This window comes from Hypomesus nipponensis, chromosome 8 (assembly GCF_054491055.1).
Source record: "Hypomesus nipponensis isolate SF chromosome 8, ASM5449105v1, whole genome shotgun sequence".
NCBI classification, from domain to species: Eukaryota; Metazoa; Chordata; class Actinopteri; order Osmeriformes; family Osmeridae; genus Hypomesus; species Hypomesus nipponensis.
Window position 1 is genome coordinate 15,269,080 of NC_140368.1, and position 19,514 is coordinate 15,288,593.

At 43.9% G+C, this 19,514-nt stretch overlaps 1 protein-coding gene across 1 annotated transcript in view; it reads right to left on the bottom strand.

The window, feature by feature from the left end:
* The window catches only part of LOC146275287 (sodium channel protein type 5 subunit alpha-like), a 231,935-nt gene that overhangs the window by 166,269 nt on the left and 46,152 nt on the right, over window positions 1-19,514 (bottom strand). Inside the window, exons 6-11 of the mRNA XM_084702521.1 lie at window positions 17,039-17,180; window positions 16,766-16,963; window positions 15,480-15,659; window positions 12,841-13,179; window positions 10,016-10,130; window positions 3,855-4,093 (exon numbers count right to left, since the gene is read on the bottom strand). Of these exons, the coding sequence (XP_084558647.1) occupies window positions 3,855-4,093; window positions 10,016-10,130; window positions 12,841-13,179; window positions 15,480-15,659; window positions 16,766-16,963; window positions 17,039-17,180 (1,213 nt within the window). The remainder of the gene's footprint in view (window positions 1-3,854; window positions 4,094-10,015; window positions 10,131-12,840; window positions 13,180-15,479; window positions 15,660-16,765; window positions 16,964-17,038; window positions 17,181-19,514) is intronic.

Genomic DNA, 19,514 nt, shown 5'->3' on the forward strand with positions numbered 1-19,514 from the left:
TGAAGATTTGAAGGCGCTGAAAGGTGTCATGGAAGAAATAGAAGAAGAAAATGCTGAATAAAGATTCAAAGAACAATACTTGGAATGCTGAGGCAGCATTTTGTTTGAGATTGCTCGGCTGAACCAGGAAAGGATATTCCATGTCTGCCATCGCCAGCAGGCACAGAAAGTGGGAGGGAATAGGTAGAAACACAGGGTTTGCCATGGAAAACCTGCTAGCGAGCCAGTTAGTTTCACGGCGTAAGTTACCGTGGAAACTTACCAAAAGGTTTTGTTACCTCTCTTTCTTGAACGGAATCCATGGAATAAGCCTCTTTTCAGGGTTAAACAACTCAACGGTTTCACTAAACCCGCTACCTGCAATACCCCCCTGGTCTGGACTGTGAATGAAAAACGGCCTTTGAAACGCAGACCGGCACACAACTGTGTATTACAGTTTTTTACAGTCGCAATGACACATTTCATACTTAGGTCACTTTTTCAAAACTCTTCACACAGTGAGCACAACAGAAGTATATGTGGCCTAAATTGTGGATCATATATCATTGCTTTGGCACAAAATGCATTCAATGACTAACTACATCTTTCAAATTACATTCATTCTTTTCTTACTTCGACACAACAACCGCCACAACTATGTAGGGGCCAATTTGCAAATGCTTAGATACTGTTTTCAAAACTGTTAAACTTAAGTTCAAAACAATAACATAATACAAAACTGAATAAGACAGCAATTTGCTACATTTCTACAGAAATATTGTAATGAGATACAGTACCAGTCAAAAGTTTGGACTTTTGACTGGTACTGTATATTTTGAATCAAAAAATTAAATGGTATAAAATGATCTCTATGGAAGGGTTGTGCTAGGTGAGGAAAGGGATGCAGAGAGAATAAATCAGCCAACATTTGTATGGGACAATGTGGCATTTCTCCACTCCCGTGCAGTCACCGAGTGGTTGGCAGCCCATCCCAGAATGGTGTCACTTTTCCTCCCACTTTACTCTCCAGTCCTCAACCCCATAGAGGAATTATTTTCCTCATGGAGGTGGAAGGTTTATGACCACTATCCACATGATCAAATGTCCCTCCTGGACGCCAGGACATATCAGCAGAAGATTGCCAGGGATGGATCAGGCATGCCAGAAGATTCTTTCCTAAGTGTATTGTTCTAGGCCTAGATGACATAAGATGTGATGTGAATGAGAACCTGTGGCCAAATGCAGAAGACTGAGTACATAAGCATTTCTATTGTATCTGTATCAGTGAATTGTGTGTATACAAATTATTGTATTCTGGAATTAAAAATACAACTTCATGCATGCGCATTGCGTCCCGGGGGGGTGGGAAGCCCTCCCGGAAATGAGTCTCTGCATGTGGGGATGTCTGCTGCTGTGCCGAGCTGAAAGTTGGTGTGAAGAACTGTGTGAAGAGTTTTGAAAAAGTCACTAAAGTATTGAGAAATGTGTCCTAGCGACTGTAAAAAACTGTATTCGAGAAATCTCCTGACTCTCCCAACGGCAAGTCCAACCCTGGTCAGAACAGTGTGTGTTTGTGTGTGTCCTCTGGAAGCTTTCTCTGGGAGACATGTCAGAGCATAGACACAGCCGTTAACAATACTCTGCATCCACCGTCAACACTACTGGACCCATCCCCAGCTGGCCCAGGACACACACTCACAGACACACAAATACATGTTTTGTCTATCAATCCTTCTATTTAGAATTCTGTCCTACGTAAAGTCCAGTTTTCTCTAACTCTAACTTCAACCCTAACCAACTGTAACCCTATCCCTTACCCCAAACCTAACCTTAAACCTAACCTTAACTGAAAAACCTGACCTGAACCCTAAATCTCAGCCTAACCTTAAGCTTGAAATTTAAAAATGTTTCCTTTACAGTATTTTACAATTGCTATGACCATTTTTTCAATACTTTTAACAAGTTTCCTAAACTCTACAGGTAGCACAACAGCCGTCTGTGTTGGCTATACAATAAACACATTTCTTGTTGCTTTGACACAAAATGCATAGCGTTAAAAACATTTAAAAAGCTTGAACTTCTTTTACACACAAGCTCAACCAAAACAATCAATTTTTACTGCCCAATTTACCAATACTTTCACACTGTATGTCAGAACAGATAACATTATGTTCAAAACCTAACTTATTGGCTAAAGTCCAAGTGAACAGCTGTTCATATTGTGACTTGAAACACAAATATATCCCCTGTATTTTATTCAGTTGCGACTGAGAAACAAATGGTTTAAGTTATGCAAATGCTGTAAAACACAGCTGATTCCCAACTAGGAAACACTCAGGTGGTGAGGTTCTTTCAATCGCATGACCATATGGTAAAGACGACCTCTTTGGGCTGATCTTGTGTGGAAAAAGAACAATATAGAGCAACACGAAGAAAGAAAGAATATATAATGCCTGCACGAGGGAGAGGAAGACGAGTACCAGGACAAGGGAGAGGAGTGGGACAAGGCAGAGGGAGAGGAGTTAGAATGTGTGGTGGCACTCAGAGAAGGGCCAGAGTTACTGATGAAATACTGTAAATGGCAGTTGTATTGCACATTTCTTGCAGTAATGTCCTGTTGCAAATGAAGCCTTTACTGTAGCAATGATGTTTCTGCCTTTTTTTCAATACAGTAACCGTACATTCTATAAAGCTAGTCTGAGGTGGGTCATTAATTTTTTGTTCTGAATTTCTGCAGCAAAAGAAACAAAATGCATGCATTTACTAAACCCAACAAAAATAAAATGTATAGAGCAGGGGCGTCGTTAGACCCTTTATACTGGGGCATATGCCCCAGTATAAATTTGTTGTGCCCCAGTAAAATCTAAAGTTTGAGTTTTAACAATTTACTTTATTAGTCAGTGCATTAATTTAGATAATCCTGGAAAAAATAAATGCAGTACCCCAATCAACGCTTGTAAAATCAAAGCAGTTTAACCAAAAACACACACCTATGCGTGTTCTTCTGAGCTTGCCAAATAGCCACTGCAGCACGCACACAAAAGTCCAGGTGTCGGACTCGGCACACAAGTCAGAATTGAGGTAGGCTAAGAAAACATCACAAAACTAAAGAAGGTTTCTAAATGATAGGCCTACCGATCATCTTATTTTTACTAAAACATAAAACAATATTACATGAAGCTAAAAATAAATTGTGCGCTTGCAATAACTATAGATGTCCCTGCCAAAGCTGATATCAAACTTGCGTCCCTGAACTGTTGTATAGTGGGTTAAGCAAGAGGAGTTTCTATAGCCTAGTAGTGTTTTGTGCGCAACACGCTTGGAAGAAAAAAAAGGGATATGAATAGGGGCCTGTGCCCCAGTACAGTTTTATCTCTAACAACGCCAGTGGTAGAGAAGCTTCAAAAGAAACTGCATTGCAAAAAATAACCTATGATCCATATACTGTGAGACCTGACACATACAGTACCAGTCAAAAGTTTGGACACATTTTCCCAGACTGGTACTGGATATAAAATAATGTAGTTTCAGGTTTGTATCCTCCAGGAGGGTCTGCTGCTCTGTTTAGCTGGACTATAATACTGTCACCATCAGCTAGATTTGTGTCTGGAGGAGGAGTCGGTTGGTATATATCCTATGCTTGTATGCCATTACCCCCCCCCCCCCCACACACACACAGACACACACACGCCCCACGCTAGGGGCTGGGGGAGGTTAGGATGTAGTTGTAAGCTCTCACTGCTCTCAACGGGACAGGCAGCTGGTAGGACTGGTATGTGTTCATTTGTCCATCCATCTGTCTGTCTACCTACCATCCGTCCACTCATCAGTCTATTCATCCTTACACCCATCCATTCATCCATCCATCTACCTACCAGGTTTCCTATGGAGAGCATGGCGTTGAATTCGTCTGTCATGGGATAGTGCTCCATGGCCATGAAGAGGGTGTTGAGGACGATGCAGACCGTGATGGCCAGATCCAAGAAGGGGTCCATCACCATGAACTTCACCAGCAGTTTCAGCCTCCTCCAGCAGGGTGAGCCCTCCCAGATCAGGTAGCGGTGGGCAAACCCGTACCAGCAGGGGGGGCACTTCTGACGAGACTCCTCCAGCTCTGGGGGAAGGGAAGAGAACTGCATTGGAGAGAGAAACAGACTCACCCTGTATCTGAGTCAAGCAGGAGCTGAGGAGGAAGGAGAGGATAGAAGGAGGAGGAATATGAGGGGCCGTGTAGGCCATGAGAGGTTACATTTACAGTTGTTCATGTGAGAGGGTTCATTTTCACTTGTACGTGTCAGAGGTTACATTTTCACTTGTGTGTGTGAGAGGTTACATTTTCTGTATGTGTGAGAGGTGTTCACAGTGGTATAAGAGAGGTTCTCACTTTCTCTAACCCCTAACTTCAACCCTAACCAATTGTAACCCTATCCCTTACCCCAAACCTAACCTTAACCTTAACTGAAAAACCTAGTTCAAGTTCAAGTTTTTTATTTGTCAGGTACACAGGGTCAGACTGGGTACTGAAATTCTTAAGACAAGACAATGCAAGCACCTGGCATAACATAACATATAAGTACACAGAACATAATTTACATCTATGCTGAGCTTAAATAAGTGAAACTTCCTAAATATACAGATTGCAATAAATAATCGACTATACTAACCCTAATACTAAAACTTCCTAAATTACAGATAACAATAAATAATACACTATACTAACCCTAAATGCACATAACACCTATTTCAACCCTATAACCTAAGTGGAGTACAGTACAATAGTACAAAATTGCAGATCAGTGACAATGTCAATGACCATACAGGAGCCTGGTGGCGGTACAGTGAGGTACAGTTGTGCAATGTTACTGATAGTGCAACCAGTAGCTGAAAGTGACAGTGTATAAGTGACTAGTGTGCTGTTAATCAATGTCCATATCAGTGTCCATTCAGAAGCCTGATGGCCCTTGGGTAGAAACTGTTGTCCAGTCTGCGTGTGCGCGACCGGATGCTGCGGTAACGCCTGCCAGAAGGCAACAGGGTAAAGAGACTGAAGGATGGGTGGGAACAGTCTCTTAGAATCCTGACGGCTTTCCTTAGGCAACGTGTGTGGTAGATGTCCTGTAGGGCTGGGAGCTTCCTGCCGATGATGAACTCAGCAGAACGGACCACACTTCGTAGGGCCTTGCGGTCCCTGTCTGTGCAGCTCCCATACCACACTGTAATGCAACCAGTCAGAATGCTCTCTATTAGGGACGGGAAGATTCACCGATTTGCATCGGTATAAATGATATAATTTAATTCAATTTCATGATTATCATGAAGATTACATCCAGCAGTTTTATTTGCGCTTGTACTGAGTGATTCTTGTTCCATAAACACCTTGTACAATCCAACTCAAAAAAAAAAAAAAATCAGCGCTTCCTCGCCATCAGATTGTCGACTACGGGAGTTCAGGAGGGGGATATTCCCCGACTGCGTGGAATATAGGAGAACATCACATAACCTACCTTTAGATAACTGCAGAACACAGCGTATAACTAAATGTATTTCTTTAATACTGTGCAAATATCCTCATATGTCAAAAACTGGAAATACAGTCGTTAAGCTCCCGTGCAATCGCTACACTCTACGTCCTCGTTATCAGTCCAGACTTTAATAGATTACTGTTCATAACAAAACGCTTTTGTTTTCAAATTGTATCTCGACTCGCAGTATCACTGGCAAAGTTGACGCCACTCGCACAGTTTTTTTAAATTGGTGATCTACCGGCCACCAAATTTTCAATTCTGGAGTTTTCAGGCTCCACCAATAGGCTAACAGTGTCTGAGAAGTTCTCATGCGCTATGATTCACCGTAAAGAACAATCGTATGCCAGGGTCATGATGAGATACTAGATTAGCATTCATGAGGTGCTTTGCATTGACTATTTATGGTTAAAAATGGGCGTGTTCAGGGCGGGGTACAATGCTGATTCAGGTACGCATACTTGTGGGTAATCTGTGATTTATAAAGGGAACATTGCGTACAGGTGTGCGTACGCACGGTTTTATAAATCTGAATTTTTGTGTGCGTACGCCATTTTAGGCTTTTGGGCGTACGTACACCTTCAGTAAGAATCCTACGCACAGTTTTATAAATGAGAACCCAGGTGAGGTCGTTGCTGAAGTTCACCCCGAGGAACTTGAAGCAGCTGACCTTCTCCACTTCAGATCCATTGATGAGTAGGGGTGCATGCTCCTCCTCCTGCCACCTCCTATAATCCACAATCATCTCCTTGGTCTTGCTGATGTTGAGAGAGAGATTATTGACCTGACACCATGATGTCAGGGTGTCAACCTCCTCTCTGTAGGCTGACTCGTCACTGTCAGAGATGAGGCCCACGACGGTTGTGTCGTCAAACTTAACAAGGAGGTTGGAGCTGTGCGTTGCCGCACAGTCGTGAGTGAACACGGAGAACAGGAGAGGGTTGAGCACGCAGCCCTGGGGGGGTACCTGTGTTGGTGATCAGTACAGATGAGGTGCGGTCACCGATTCTCACCACCTGTGGTCTCCCCGTCAGGAAGTGGAAGATCCACTTGCAGAAGGAGGTGCTTAGTCCCAGATCCACAAGCTTGGAGACCAGTCTGGAGGGGATGTTGGTGTTGAATGCTGAGCTGTAGTCAATGAACAGCATCCTCACATACGTATTCCCCTTGTCCAGGTGGGAGAGAGCGGTGTGCATGGTCAGAGCAATGGCATCGTCTGTAGACCTGTTGGACCGGTATGCAAACTGCATAGGGTCCAGGGTGGGGGGCAGCGAGGAGCAGATGAATGTTTTGACTAGCCGTTCAAAGCACTTCATGATGACAGAGGTCAGTGCTATCGGGCTATAATCATTCAGGCATGTGACCTTGGTGTTCTTGGGCACAGGGATAATGGTGGTCCTCTTGAAGCAGGTGGGGAGTACAGACAGGTTAAGGGAGAAGTTGAAGATTTCACTGAAGACCCCTGCCAACTGGTCAGCGCAGCCCCTGAGGGCCCTACCTGAAATGCCATCTGGGCCAGGTGCCTTGCGAGGGTTGATCTTCTTAAAGCACAGCCTCACCTCAGCTACAGTTAGTGTAGGCACACCACTGGCTTGGCCTTCAGGTAGCTCCACTGCAGGGGGGTAACTGTCCCTCTCAAAGCGAGCGTAGAAGGAATTCAGCTCGTCTGGCAGGAGGACTGGGTCTCATTGTAGCCTCTCCCTTTGTAGTCTGTAATGGCTTTAGGTCCACTCCACATGCGCCTGGGGTCAGTGCCATGGTAGCTGGACTCCACCTTGGTCCTGTAAGCCCTTTTTGCTGCTTTGATGGCCTTCAGAAGGTCATATCTGGCCTTCCTGTACTCATCAGGGTCCCTAGAGTTAAAGGCGACAATGCGTGCTCTCAGCTTGGCACGGACCGCGGAATCAACCCAGGGCTTCTGATTTGGGAAAGACCGGACAACCTTCTTGGGGACAACGTCATCTATGTAGTGTTGGATGTAGCTGGAAACAGTGTATGAGTATTCGTTAATGTCCCCATCGGCTGCCTCCTTGAACATCAGCCGGTCAGTGGTGTCAAAGCAGTCCAGGAGGGTCGCCACACACCCGTCACTCCATAGGTGAACTGACCTCTCAACCGGTCTGACCTGTTTTAACTTTTGTTCATATGCGGGGAGGAGAAGAATGGAGGTGTGATCAGCCTTCCCAAAAGCAGGGCGGGGGAGGGGTTTGTAGCTGCACTTGAATGCTGTATAACAATGGTCAAGGATCTGGTCTCCACGCGTGAAGAAGTCAATGTGCTGATAGTACTTGGGCACGACTTTCTTCATGTTGGCTCTGTTGAAATCCCCCACAACAATGAAGGCTGCCTCTGGGTTCCCCTTTTTTCAGACCATTGATAATCCCATACAGTTCATCCAAAGCAGCGGCCTTGTCTGCCTGGGGGGGATGTAGACTGCACTCATGACGATCGCAGTGAATTCCCGAGGCAGATAGAAGGGTCTGATTTTTACAGTAAGCAGCTCAAGGACCGGAGAGCAGTGAGATGCTAGTACCGCTACATCCGTAGCCCAAAGAGAGTTAACCATAACACAGACACCTCCGCCCCTGCACTTCCCTGAATCAGCTGTTCTGTCCTGGCGGTATATGGTGAATCCCAACGGTGTAACCGCTGTGTCGGAGATCTCCGGAAACAGCCAGGTCTCGACGAACGCCAGTACACAGCAGTTCCTGATGTCCCGTTGGAATTTGACACAAGCGTTAAATTCATCCATTTTGTTGTCGATGGACTGAACATTAGCAAATAAGATGGTTGGAAAAGCACGTTTGAAGCACCGTTTCCAAGTTCGAACAAGAACTCCAGCACGCCGGCCTCGTTTCTTCTTCCTCCGTCTTGCAGGTAAACAGAGCGGCGGAACAACAAAGGGCCAGCTGCAGTCCGAGCTCGCACTCCGAAAAGTGGAATTAAAGTTCGTAAAATAGTCCTTGCCAAGTGACAACATAATGTCCAGCAGTGTTTGACAAAACAAGTAACGAACACTAAAATGACAAACAAAAAGCTAGGTTTTTGCGGAGCTGTTGCGAACCTGACCTGAACCCTAAATCTCAGCCTAACCTTAAGCTTGAAATTTAAAAATGTTTCCTTTACAGTATTTTACAATCGTAAAAGTAGTTTACAAAGAGGTCCAATCACGACTATGAAAGGTTTTCAGTTGTCATTGTGTGTTTGCATTTTCACTGGTGAATGTGAGAGGTAGTGAATTTGACTGTATTTCAGTAGTGTTTGTGAGAGGCAAAAGGTCTTCAAAGGTGTGTATGAGAGGTGAGTTATTATGTCATATAATTATGGCCTACACAGCCCCTCATAGAGGAATCCTTCTTTCATTGTTTATTTTCTATGAGCAGCAAGCACCCCAGGCATTGTCCATGTGTGTGCATGCGTTTATGTGTGTGTTTGTGTTTTCCAGCATAAGGTGTTATCCTGGTAACCCTGATTACACACATCCCTGCTGTAGGCCACGACCGCTGAGTCACATACACAGACACTCACACATGAACACACACACGTACAGACACACATACATACAGACACGCACACATGGACACACACATGTACAGACACACACACATCAACACACAAACGTACAGACACGCACACATGAACACACACACAGACACGCACACATAGACACACACACAGACATGCACACATGGACACACACAGACACACAGTCACACATACATACATAGACACACTTGACAACAGCAAGGTGTGTGCTGTAGAGCTATGCATGCAATCATCTGTTTGGCACCAGTAACAAAAGACGAATCCTTCTAGAAGCTTCAGTCTTCTAGAGTCTTCCACCCCTCCTCCAACCTCTCACAGCACAATCACACAGAAGAGAGAAAACCCAGACCCAGTGAATCATTCATCTGATGAGTGTTTCTGTGTGCGTGTGATACTGTGTGTGGTGCTGTGCATGTGGTTCTGTGTGTGTGATCCTGTGTGGTGCTATGTGTGTGGTTCTGTGTGTGTGATTCTGTGTGTGCGACAATGTGTGTGGTTCTGTGTGTGTGATACTGTGTGGTTCTGTGTGTGTGATTCTGTGTGTGTGGTGCCGTGTGTGGTGCTGTGTGTGTGATACTATGTGTGTGGTGCTGTGTGCTCCTCCTCCACCATCACACTCCTTCTCCATCACACGCCTCCTCCTCCACCATCACACTCCTCTCCATCACACGCCTCCTCCTCAACCATCACACTCTTTCTCCATCACACTCCTCCATCTCCATCACACTCCTCCTCCTCCACCATAATTTTTTGTATTTGTGTGTGTGTTGCTGTGTATGTGGTGCTGTGTGGGACTGTGTGTGATGCTTTGTGGGGCTGTGTGCTGCTGTGTGTATGATACTGTGTGTGGTGCTTTGTGTGTGGTGCTGTGTGTGGTACTGTGTGCGGTACTGTGTGTGTTGCTGTGTGTGGTGCTGTGTGTGTTGCTGTGTGTGTGGTGCTCTGTGTGTTGCTGTGTGTGACCTCACCCTCCATGGCGTCGGTGAGGTAGCTTGTGGCGCTGAGAGCGCGTTCTCGCTGGCCGTCTTGACAGTATGGGTGGGGCAGCAGCATGGTGCTCAGCTCTGTGGTTGAGCTGGGGCCCTGCACACAGGAAGTACAGGGGTCAAGACAGGAAGTGCAGAGATCTGGAAAGGAGCAGCATCTTTGTATCTAAGACCAGGTAACTACATTTACATTTAGTTATTTAGCAGACGCTCTTATCCATAGCGACTTACAGTAAGTACAGGGACATTCTCCCCGAGGAAAGTAGGGTGAAGTGCCTTGCCCAAGGACACAACGTCATGTGCACCGGCCGGCATTTGGTCTCACACACGCAGACTGGAATGGACAGCAATATTCCACTAATTGTACCCCACGTCTTTGTAGGTTAGTATAAGTTATTATGTGTATTAAAGGTTTAGTATACTGTATTTTATATTTGTATATTTAGGAGGTTTATTATATTTTAGCTTATCATAGATATAATCTATGTTCTGAGTACTTAAATGGTATGTTATGCCAGGTTGCTTTGCGATGTCTTGTCCTAACAATTTCAGTGCCCAGTCTGACCTTGTGTTGTTCTGTGCATCTGACAATAAAAGATTTGAACTTGAGAGGGAATATGAAAACGGACAGATTCCATCCTGTCTCCTCTGACTCTATCCTACACACACACACACACACACACACACAGTCGCATAGTTGAACAGCGTCATCATCCAAACAAGGCCACAACAAACACCTCCTCCACCATCACACTCGTCCTCCACCATCACACTACTCCTCATCCTTCTCCATCACATTCCTCCTCCTGCACCATCACACTCCATCACACTCCTCCTCCACCCTCACACGCCTCCTCCTCTTTCTCCATCACACTTCCCCTCCTCCTCCACCATAACACTCCTCCTCCATCACACTCCTCCTCCACCATCACACTCCGTCTCCATCACACTCTTCCTCCTCCTTCTCCATCACACTCTTCCTCCTTCTTCTCCATCACATTCCTCCTCCTCCACCATCACACTCCTCCTCCACCATCACATTCCTTCTCTGTCTCTGTTCCTGTTACCTGCACCTGACTAAAGATAGTGGCTTATGGGATGGATGGAGGTAACCATGGCAGCAGTGTTCCATGTCTGAGACTGGAGTCTGTCTGTGTTAGGGACAGCCCACAAGCCCAGTCATTATACATGTCCAATCAAACAATCTCACTCCCACTTCCTGCTGTCAGACATGGGGGAACCACAAACTCCACGTCTCCACGACAACAAACACACGCCGGACCACCATCATCGAGCATTTGTTGCCATTGAATGTTGCCATGGTAGTGATTCCAGGACAACTGAGTGTCCGACACCTGCACTGGAATATATGCCGCACTTTATACGGGAACAATGATACCAAGCAATGTACGAGTATAGGCGATTTTACAGCATGCTGTTGAGTAACACACTTCGAAAACGAAAGTAAGTAAGTGCGTAATGTATGTTTTCTATTGCCCGGGAATTCATATTTACCTTAAGACGTTAGAGTTCTAAATGTTTCTGAAGGTCCCCAAAGCATAAGTTATTTTTCAGAAACGTCCATTGATTTCTTTTTGTCCTATTATTTTTGATCAATTTGTATATATTTTCTTATCAACATGGTAGGTGGATCGGATTGCTTACTGCAAATATTTTATTTGATTGAAAACAACATTGCAATTGCCTGGCTTTGACGAGGGGGCGGAGCATTTGCATCAGCTGTGTGCTTGGCCATCAAGGTGGTATTTCAGACTGGACGTGCTGCATGATAGCTCAGTTCACAATGACAAAACACACACAGATCACTTTGGTCTTGTTAATGGAACCATTTGGCAACTTTATAAAAGTAAATGTTCCATTCAGAATCTTATTGGCATCCATTTCGCCGTCTCGCGCTTGCCATCCACTCAAAACGTAACGTTAACCTACTACTCTTTAGCCGGCTCGCAAGCCCAAACAACTGTGTGCGGCGTGTCTGTTGTTTTGTTTCCGGTCTAGCTAGATCCGGTGTGGCGTTGTAGTTTTTCTAACGTCAGTAGCTGCAACAGCATGTGAAAAAAACTACAAAGTTTGCTTGGCCAAAAAGAACGTTAATCGCGCGATAACAACATTGACGCCGTTAAAATGGGTTTGCGTCAACGCCGTTAATAACGCGTTAAACTGACAGCACTATTAAAAATGTATAACAAAAGTGAACTATTTTAAAATATACTTCTTACAAAAGTGAACTATTTTCAAAGCATACTTAAAAGTATATCAAAAGTGAACTATTTTCCAAGCAAAGTTCTTAAAAGTTTATCAAAAGTGAACTAAAAGTGTACTATCCATATTTTAGTATACTTATAGTATACTTTAATATACTTCTTTTTTATAAGGGAATGTTTGAAATGTTACGCTATGAGGCCTGCATTCGAACGATCACGTGCGACGCTACTCCTTAACTGGTTAAATACTGTGTGAGAGCATAGTGCATGTAAAACGACTAGTCCTCCTCTGTGTATCCTGTTACTTCAGGCTACCCTGAGGGACCCAAGATCAGTGAAACTAGCCAAGCAGTGACTAGTACCTAGTATACTGCATGCTGTCTCTCTCTCTGTCTCTCTCTCTGTCTCTCTCTCACACACACACACATTTGCACTCTTCTCTTTCACACTCTGGAGCAGTGTCAGACTCAGCCTGGGGCAGAGTGAATCTAACACACACATCACACACACACCACACACACACACACACACACACACATATACACACACCACACCCTAACACCTCTATATGAGAATACTCACACTCTCTTCCTGAACCTTCTCCATGGTGCATGCAGGGAGCCCCTGTGGGGAGACCCCGTTGTGGTCCACAGCCATGAACACCCTGCCGTTGATGTTGAGGCAGGGGGGCTGAAACACCCCTGACCCCTTGCTGGCCGTGCTGTACGTACTGGGCCGTCGTCGCGATGACCAGGGCAGGATCAGTGACCCTCGTCCTTCGACCTCTCCCGGGACACTGTACTCATCATCTGCCATGTCACCCTCTGAGTCCTTGTTCCTCAGGCGGAAGTTGAAGATGCTGAGCTGGCTGCCCCTGCGCGTTCGCAATGAAAGGGTATGCTGTAGGAGGGGGTGGGGGGGCTGTGCATGTGTGTGTGTGTGTGTGGGGGAGGGTGGGGACGGACGACAGGTGAGAACACAGCCAGACCAGTGTCCTATAAGTATCAGACCTGTTCAGACTTATTGGGTGTTGGACAAGACTTACAACAGCATGACTTTAGCACGACAACATGACTACACATTCTGCTCTCCCTCATGTTGTCAACATCCCTCAGAATTCCACAGTTTGGTCAAATGGATCTGACTATGCGTGAGAGACAAATTAAACTATGTAAGATGGTATCCAATTTTTTCTAATTGCTTAGACACAAAAATGTCAAATAACACACAGTTAGTGAAACCTGACACTCAAGGAGCAAACCAGCAGCCCAGATCTGCACAACTATAAGCACATTCTCAGCCTCACACTATTTGCAAAATACTACACACAGTGTTTCGCAAATCACTAAATACACTTTTCTACATTACATACAGACATATAAGATGATGTCACTTACAGTTTTTCTCAATTGCTAAGACAATTTCTTGAATGTGTACTGTGTTTTCTTTAAATTCTAAACACACATCTTCATATTTACACTGTTTGGCCAAACCCTTGACTTTTGACCCACTTTTGAATCACACACTGTAGTCAAAGCCATATTATCTGTCTTAGAAACCAAACTTTGCATTCAAAATACACACAAAGCGCTCAAATAAAATCAGCCTTCTGAATACCCTTTACACACTGCTGGGAGGAATTGAAAACACTATTCTAAAAAAAAATAATGAACCCGTAACTATAACGTGTCCCTGAATTTGAGATATGTTCCACCTCATGAGTTTGACATGATGTAAATCATAAAAATTGCAATTGTCAATTGCAATTGTCCTTACAGGATATTTATTTTCTATTCACATTATACAACAATTGCATTTTGGGCTCTTGTTACTGTAGTGGTTACAGTATACAAATAGTAGCACTGTTAGTCAACAACACAAATTCATTACTGTAAATTGTAATTTGGGGAACAAAGACCATTTTCACCTGGGTAACAGGGCTTGAGTACACTGCAGTACTGTTCATTCTGGGTCATTCTGACAATTCTGCCTCTTCCTCTGATATTTGCATCCATGATTTCAAAGTACAGGTGAGTTTACCTTTTTATTCATTCCAAACCCCTGATTGCTTGTTGAGTATTTTTGTTTGTTAATGCTTACACATGGATAATTGGTTGTTAAGGGTGTTTGAATTTCGCTGGTTGTGTGAGGATGGCTTACACACACCATTTTTGTGTGTTAGCAATCAAGAAAAACTGAAATTGCATTTACTTAATTGTAAACATTGTAATCAGGTGTAAGCACTATAAAAAGGCAACAGGTCAGTGTACCTGTCCTCATCAAAAATGGAAGGCAATGTTGCAGGAAGAGGAAGAGGGAGAAGCCCGTGGAAGAAGAGTGGTAGGGAGAGAGATAAGTAGACCTGGAGGCCGTGGAAGAATAGGGCCAAATTTACAGTATCGAATGAAATTTGAGCAACATTGGTTGACCATGTTGTGAACCATGGGGCCACATAGAGAAAGGCTGAATAGAGAGTTCAGCCCAACCTCAGAAGATACTGTTGCAACAGTAATTTGGACATTTCGTCAAGAGCACAGATGAAAACTACTATACTCTACTGTCTACAGTACAGTACAGTAAAATGTAGCCTACATACATGCACTACACCAGTACCTTTTTTGTACACATGCAATGATTAAAACAATGTACTGTATTTCATTTGCTGAATACTTTCATGGGTCTCCACAGATGTATTTGCTGTGTTTACAGTATGTAGCCAACTATGCAGTATTCAATTTGAAATATGTTCAGATTTTTTGCACAAAATGCAACCTTTACGTGGACAATTTGGAGAAATACAGTAAATATTGTCATCAGTGTGCAGTACTGGTCATGTGTGTTGTGTTTGGTCAACATATTCACTTTACATACTCTACTGTAACAATATCTCTGACAAAATCAATCAAGTTATATCATTAGAAAAGAATAGTTACTCTAAGAGTGTTTTATATTGTGCACAACAGTGTGTAACTGGTTCAAACAGAGTCACATTTTATGAACCGTGTGTATAGCATACGGTGAAAGAATTGTTTTTTTATAAATGATTGTATGGTTTTGAACGGGGTGTTTCATTTTGCAAAAGGTTGGAGGTGTTCTGCTACTTGTGTGTCTGGTTGTGTGAATCGTGTGTTGTGTTTTGACACAGTGAGCCCTGTTTTCATAATTGTGCTTAAGCATTTGGAAAAAAGTGTAAGCAATTGTAAAAAACTATAACATCTCACCCTGCCTCCGTCCACCGACTCCATCTTCAGCATCCTGTCCTCTGATTGGTTCTCCCCCTCCTCAGCTACACCCCCTAAACCCGTGTTGCGCCTCCTGTCCAACGCATGATCATCATGTAGGGTAAAAGGGGAAGGGTCTGGTGACATCATCGAGTCGGTGTCCTGAGCCTTCTGGGATACCTGCAAAGCAAAGATAGTTTTAGGGCCCTATCTTGCACCCAGCGCAATTGACTTAGTCAACGGCGCAAGTGTCATTCCTAGTTTGCACTCGACGCAAAGCCGACTTTTCAAACGTTCCCTGGTGCTATCTTGCAGTTTCCGAAAAACAATTCAGCTACTGACCAGGAAAAACGTGGTTTAAAGTCAATGGCGCATTATTCAGATGCTATTTTAAGGGCGCCAACTTGGTCAGTGCGCACTGCTGGCGAGGCCAGGGTCTTCTTTCTGCGAAGCTACGTTACATTGTTTTGATTTATGGCGTGTTACATTTCTTCAATGATTATAAAAAGATTTTCATAAGAAATTTCTATGTATGTGAACTTTATTTGTAACAACTGTGGCAATTTCCTCCCATGACTGTTTAACCGAAGCTGATTTTGGTTAGGTTTCTTCTCCTATGCCCATCAGAATCAGAATTCGGTTTAGTCGCCTTGAAGCTTATGTTACACAAATATGCGATTTACTGTGGCAGGAAGGTGCAAACAATAAACGGGTATAAAGTAAGTACAAAAGTACATTAGTTAAACTAATTCTAAGAACTAAACAATTTAAAAATAACCTATAACAATTGAAAAAATAAAATATATGTAAAAATAATAATCATAATTTGAATGAACAGCATGAGCGGGCAATTTAGTGCAATGAGAAAACTGCTCTGCCTTTCCCATACAATGTCATTTCTCTATCTTTTACGGCTCTGACGAGAACGTCAGTCTCCTCCTGTGAACCGCTCCTGGCGTGCGCCTGGCAAATCCGCCGTTATTATAGCAATTCGCCATGGGACAAGCGCGGCTCTTAAAGGGAATGTGAGATGATGCTCTGATTGGTTTATTGCACGTTACGCCCAAACCACACCCATTAATAATGTAGCTACTTCAGACCAACCCTTTTTAGATTTCCGCCAGGCGCAAAGTCATTTATCCCGCCGGCAAAATAACAACCAAGCTGAAGTCACTCCCACAAAGTTACTTGCGCTTTGCGTTTTGATACTTGCGTTTCAGATCGTCAAAATAGGGGGGTTAGTCTCTCTCTCTCTCTCTCTCTCTCTCTCTCTCTCTCGTTCTGACCTGCTGCTCCCTCTTCAGCCTCTCCACAGCGAGCTGGAACTCCCTCTCCTTCTGCCAGGCCTCAGCAATGGTGGCCTGGTTCTGCTCCTCGTAGGCCATTGCCACCACGGCCAGGATCAGGTTCACCAGGTAGAACGATCCCAGGAAGATCACCACTACGAAGAACACCATGTAGGTCTTCCCTGCTGAGCGCAGGGTCTGCAGACACCCACAAAGGTGAACACACTGACGTACACAAACACACACATTCTGGACTTGAACATACACTCTTACCTGGTGGTAGAGGTTTTCCCAGTAGTCCTGAGTCATTAACCTGAAGAGGGACAGGAAGGCCCAGCCGAAGGAATCAAAGCTTGTGTAGCCGTAGTTAGGATTACGACCCGCCTTCAGACAGTCAAACCCGTCTGGACATTTCCTACAACAACAACAACATCATCTTTGTCTGTTGTTTCTCTTTGGAAATGTTGGTGAGTGACCCCCTGTGCTCTGAATGTCCTTAATTCATGACCCTGACTAAAGCAGGATTGCATGTCTCCATGTCTTCTTGTCTGGTGAGAAGCTTTTCAGACTGTTGAGAGACCACCTCAGAAGGTTGCAAATTCCTTCATGTTTAATGAATCAACAACAGAGTAAGAACAGCAAGACAGAGAGTAAACAGAAGAAAGACTGTCTGGTCTGTTTAATCAGCAATGGTTGCTCCTATTTACAGTAATGATGCAAGAGTGTGTAGAGTGTGTTTGTGGACTGTGTGTGTGTAGAGTGTGTGTGTAGCGTGTGTTTGGGGACTGTGTGTATTTATAGTGTTCACAAACACAGATGTCTGCGACAGCAGCAGTGTGATAGGTCTAGTATAGACCACATTAGTGTGATAGGTTCCTTTAGTTAATTGTGACCAACTAGACCAGGGGTACTCAATTAGAAACCCAAAAGGTCCACTCACCAAATTTCCATTCAGTCCAGGATCCGGAACAGTGATGGTTTATGTTTCTGGCCCTTACCTCAGAGTTCTGGGGGTAATTTTGTTCAAAGTGTCTATGCTTTGTGTCATAGTGACGTTTCACGTAAACTCTACAACTTTTGACAAGGGCAACCGTCTAATTGCAGATAAAACTAGTCCCCCCAGGATTTCGTGGGCATTTTTTGTGATAGTTGCGGGCTAAAATTCCTGATTTTGCGGGAGCTTTTCCAAAAAGTTGCAATGAAAGTTGTGGTGTTTTTTGGGTGTTTGTTGCGATGAAATTGAGGGAGCAAGTAAAAGTTGCGAATTTCCCTCTTTGTAATTTTAATTTAGCTATTGGTTGAAAATTAATTAATTAACAAACATTCATTACAGAATAAAACTAGGGTGACCAGACGTCCTCTTTTACCCGGACACGTCCTCTTTTCGAGACCCAAAAAATGTGTCCGGGGCAGGGATTCCAAAATTATCCAGGATTTTGCCTCATCGGATATTTGTGTTTCTTTGGGTCTTTCACAAACTATTACGCCCTTACAAGTTTTGGAAAGGGTATCTCCCTCACGTTCCTACGGTGGCCCTGAAGTGCAAAAGACCCCCCCTAATATGAGTACATCCCCCAAATGAAAACAACCCCCCCAAAAAAGAGTCAACTCCCCCCAAATCGGATGACTTGTTCACCTCCCCCCAATACAAAAACACGCTCCCCCAAATGGAAAACGACATTACATTAACTCTGAACGGAAAGGGTAGGTACTACAATTCAGCGCTGATTGGATGCAGTAGGCAAACTAACAAGATAAGAAATTGATTGACAGAATTACAAAATGCCATAGCCTGACAGAGTTACGTGCACCAGGCTATTTTTTGGGTATCGAAGCATGTAGCATAGGCTACTAATGCAACAGCATAAATTGCGTGTTAAACTTAAACATCGATAGCCAAACAACTAGTTAACGTAACTCTGTCATTATCATGAACTTAATCGTTTTGGTTGGAAGGAAAGAGGAAACATTTGTGTTAACAATTCAGAGTCATGACACCACTCTTATAATCATGGTAATTCCTATGAAACAATCTCAGATATGCTGTTAACGTTTCACAATATTAAAATAAGTACAATGCGCACGCTAAAAACGCAGTTGAAGGAAGCAGGACTTGTCAGAAGAAAGAACTAATAGTCAACTACTAGAACAAAATGCCACAATGACAGAGTAACGTGGACCAGGATATAGTTGTTTGGCTATGGATTTTTACATTTAACATGCAATACTTTTGCATAAGTATCGTACTATTTGCTACATTCTTCGATGGCCAAACAAATGTCCCGGTGCACGTAACTCTGTCAGGCTATTGCATTTGGTACTTCTGTTGATCAATTTCTTATGTTGTTAGTTAGCCTACTGCATCCAATCAGCGCTGAAGTGTTAGTACCTACCCTTTCCGTTCAGAGTTAATGTAATGTGTTTTAGAGTTAATGTAATGTCGTTTTCCATTTGGGGGAGCGTGTTTTTGTATTGGGGGGAGGTGAACAAGTCATCCGATTTGGGGGGAGTTGACTCGGTTTCGGGGGGAGTGTTTTCATTTGGGGGATGTATTCATATTAGGGGGGGTCTTTTGCACTTCAGGGCCACCGTACGTTCCACCTTCTTGCGCAAGCACTGACTGTAGAGAGAACTGTCATTTTAATCAGATAGTGCGGCAGGCAATACACAACCAGCACTTCCCCCATCCCCCCCCACCACAATTTGCATTGAAGGGAGGAATCTCCCTTTTTTTAACAAAAAAAAGATG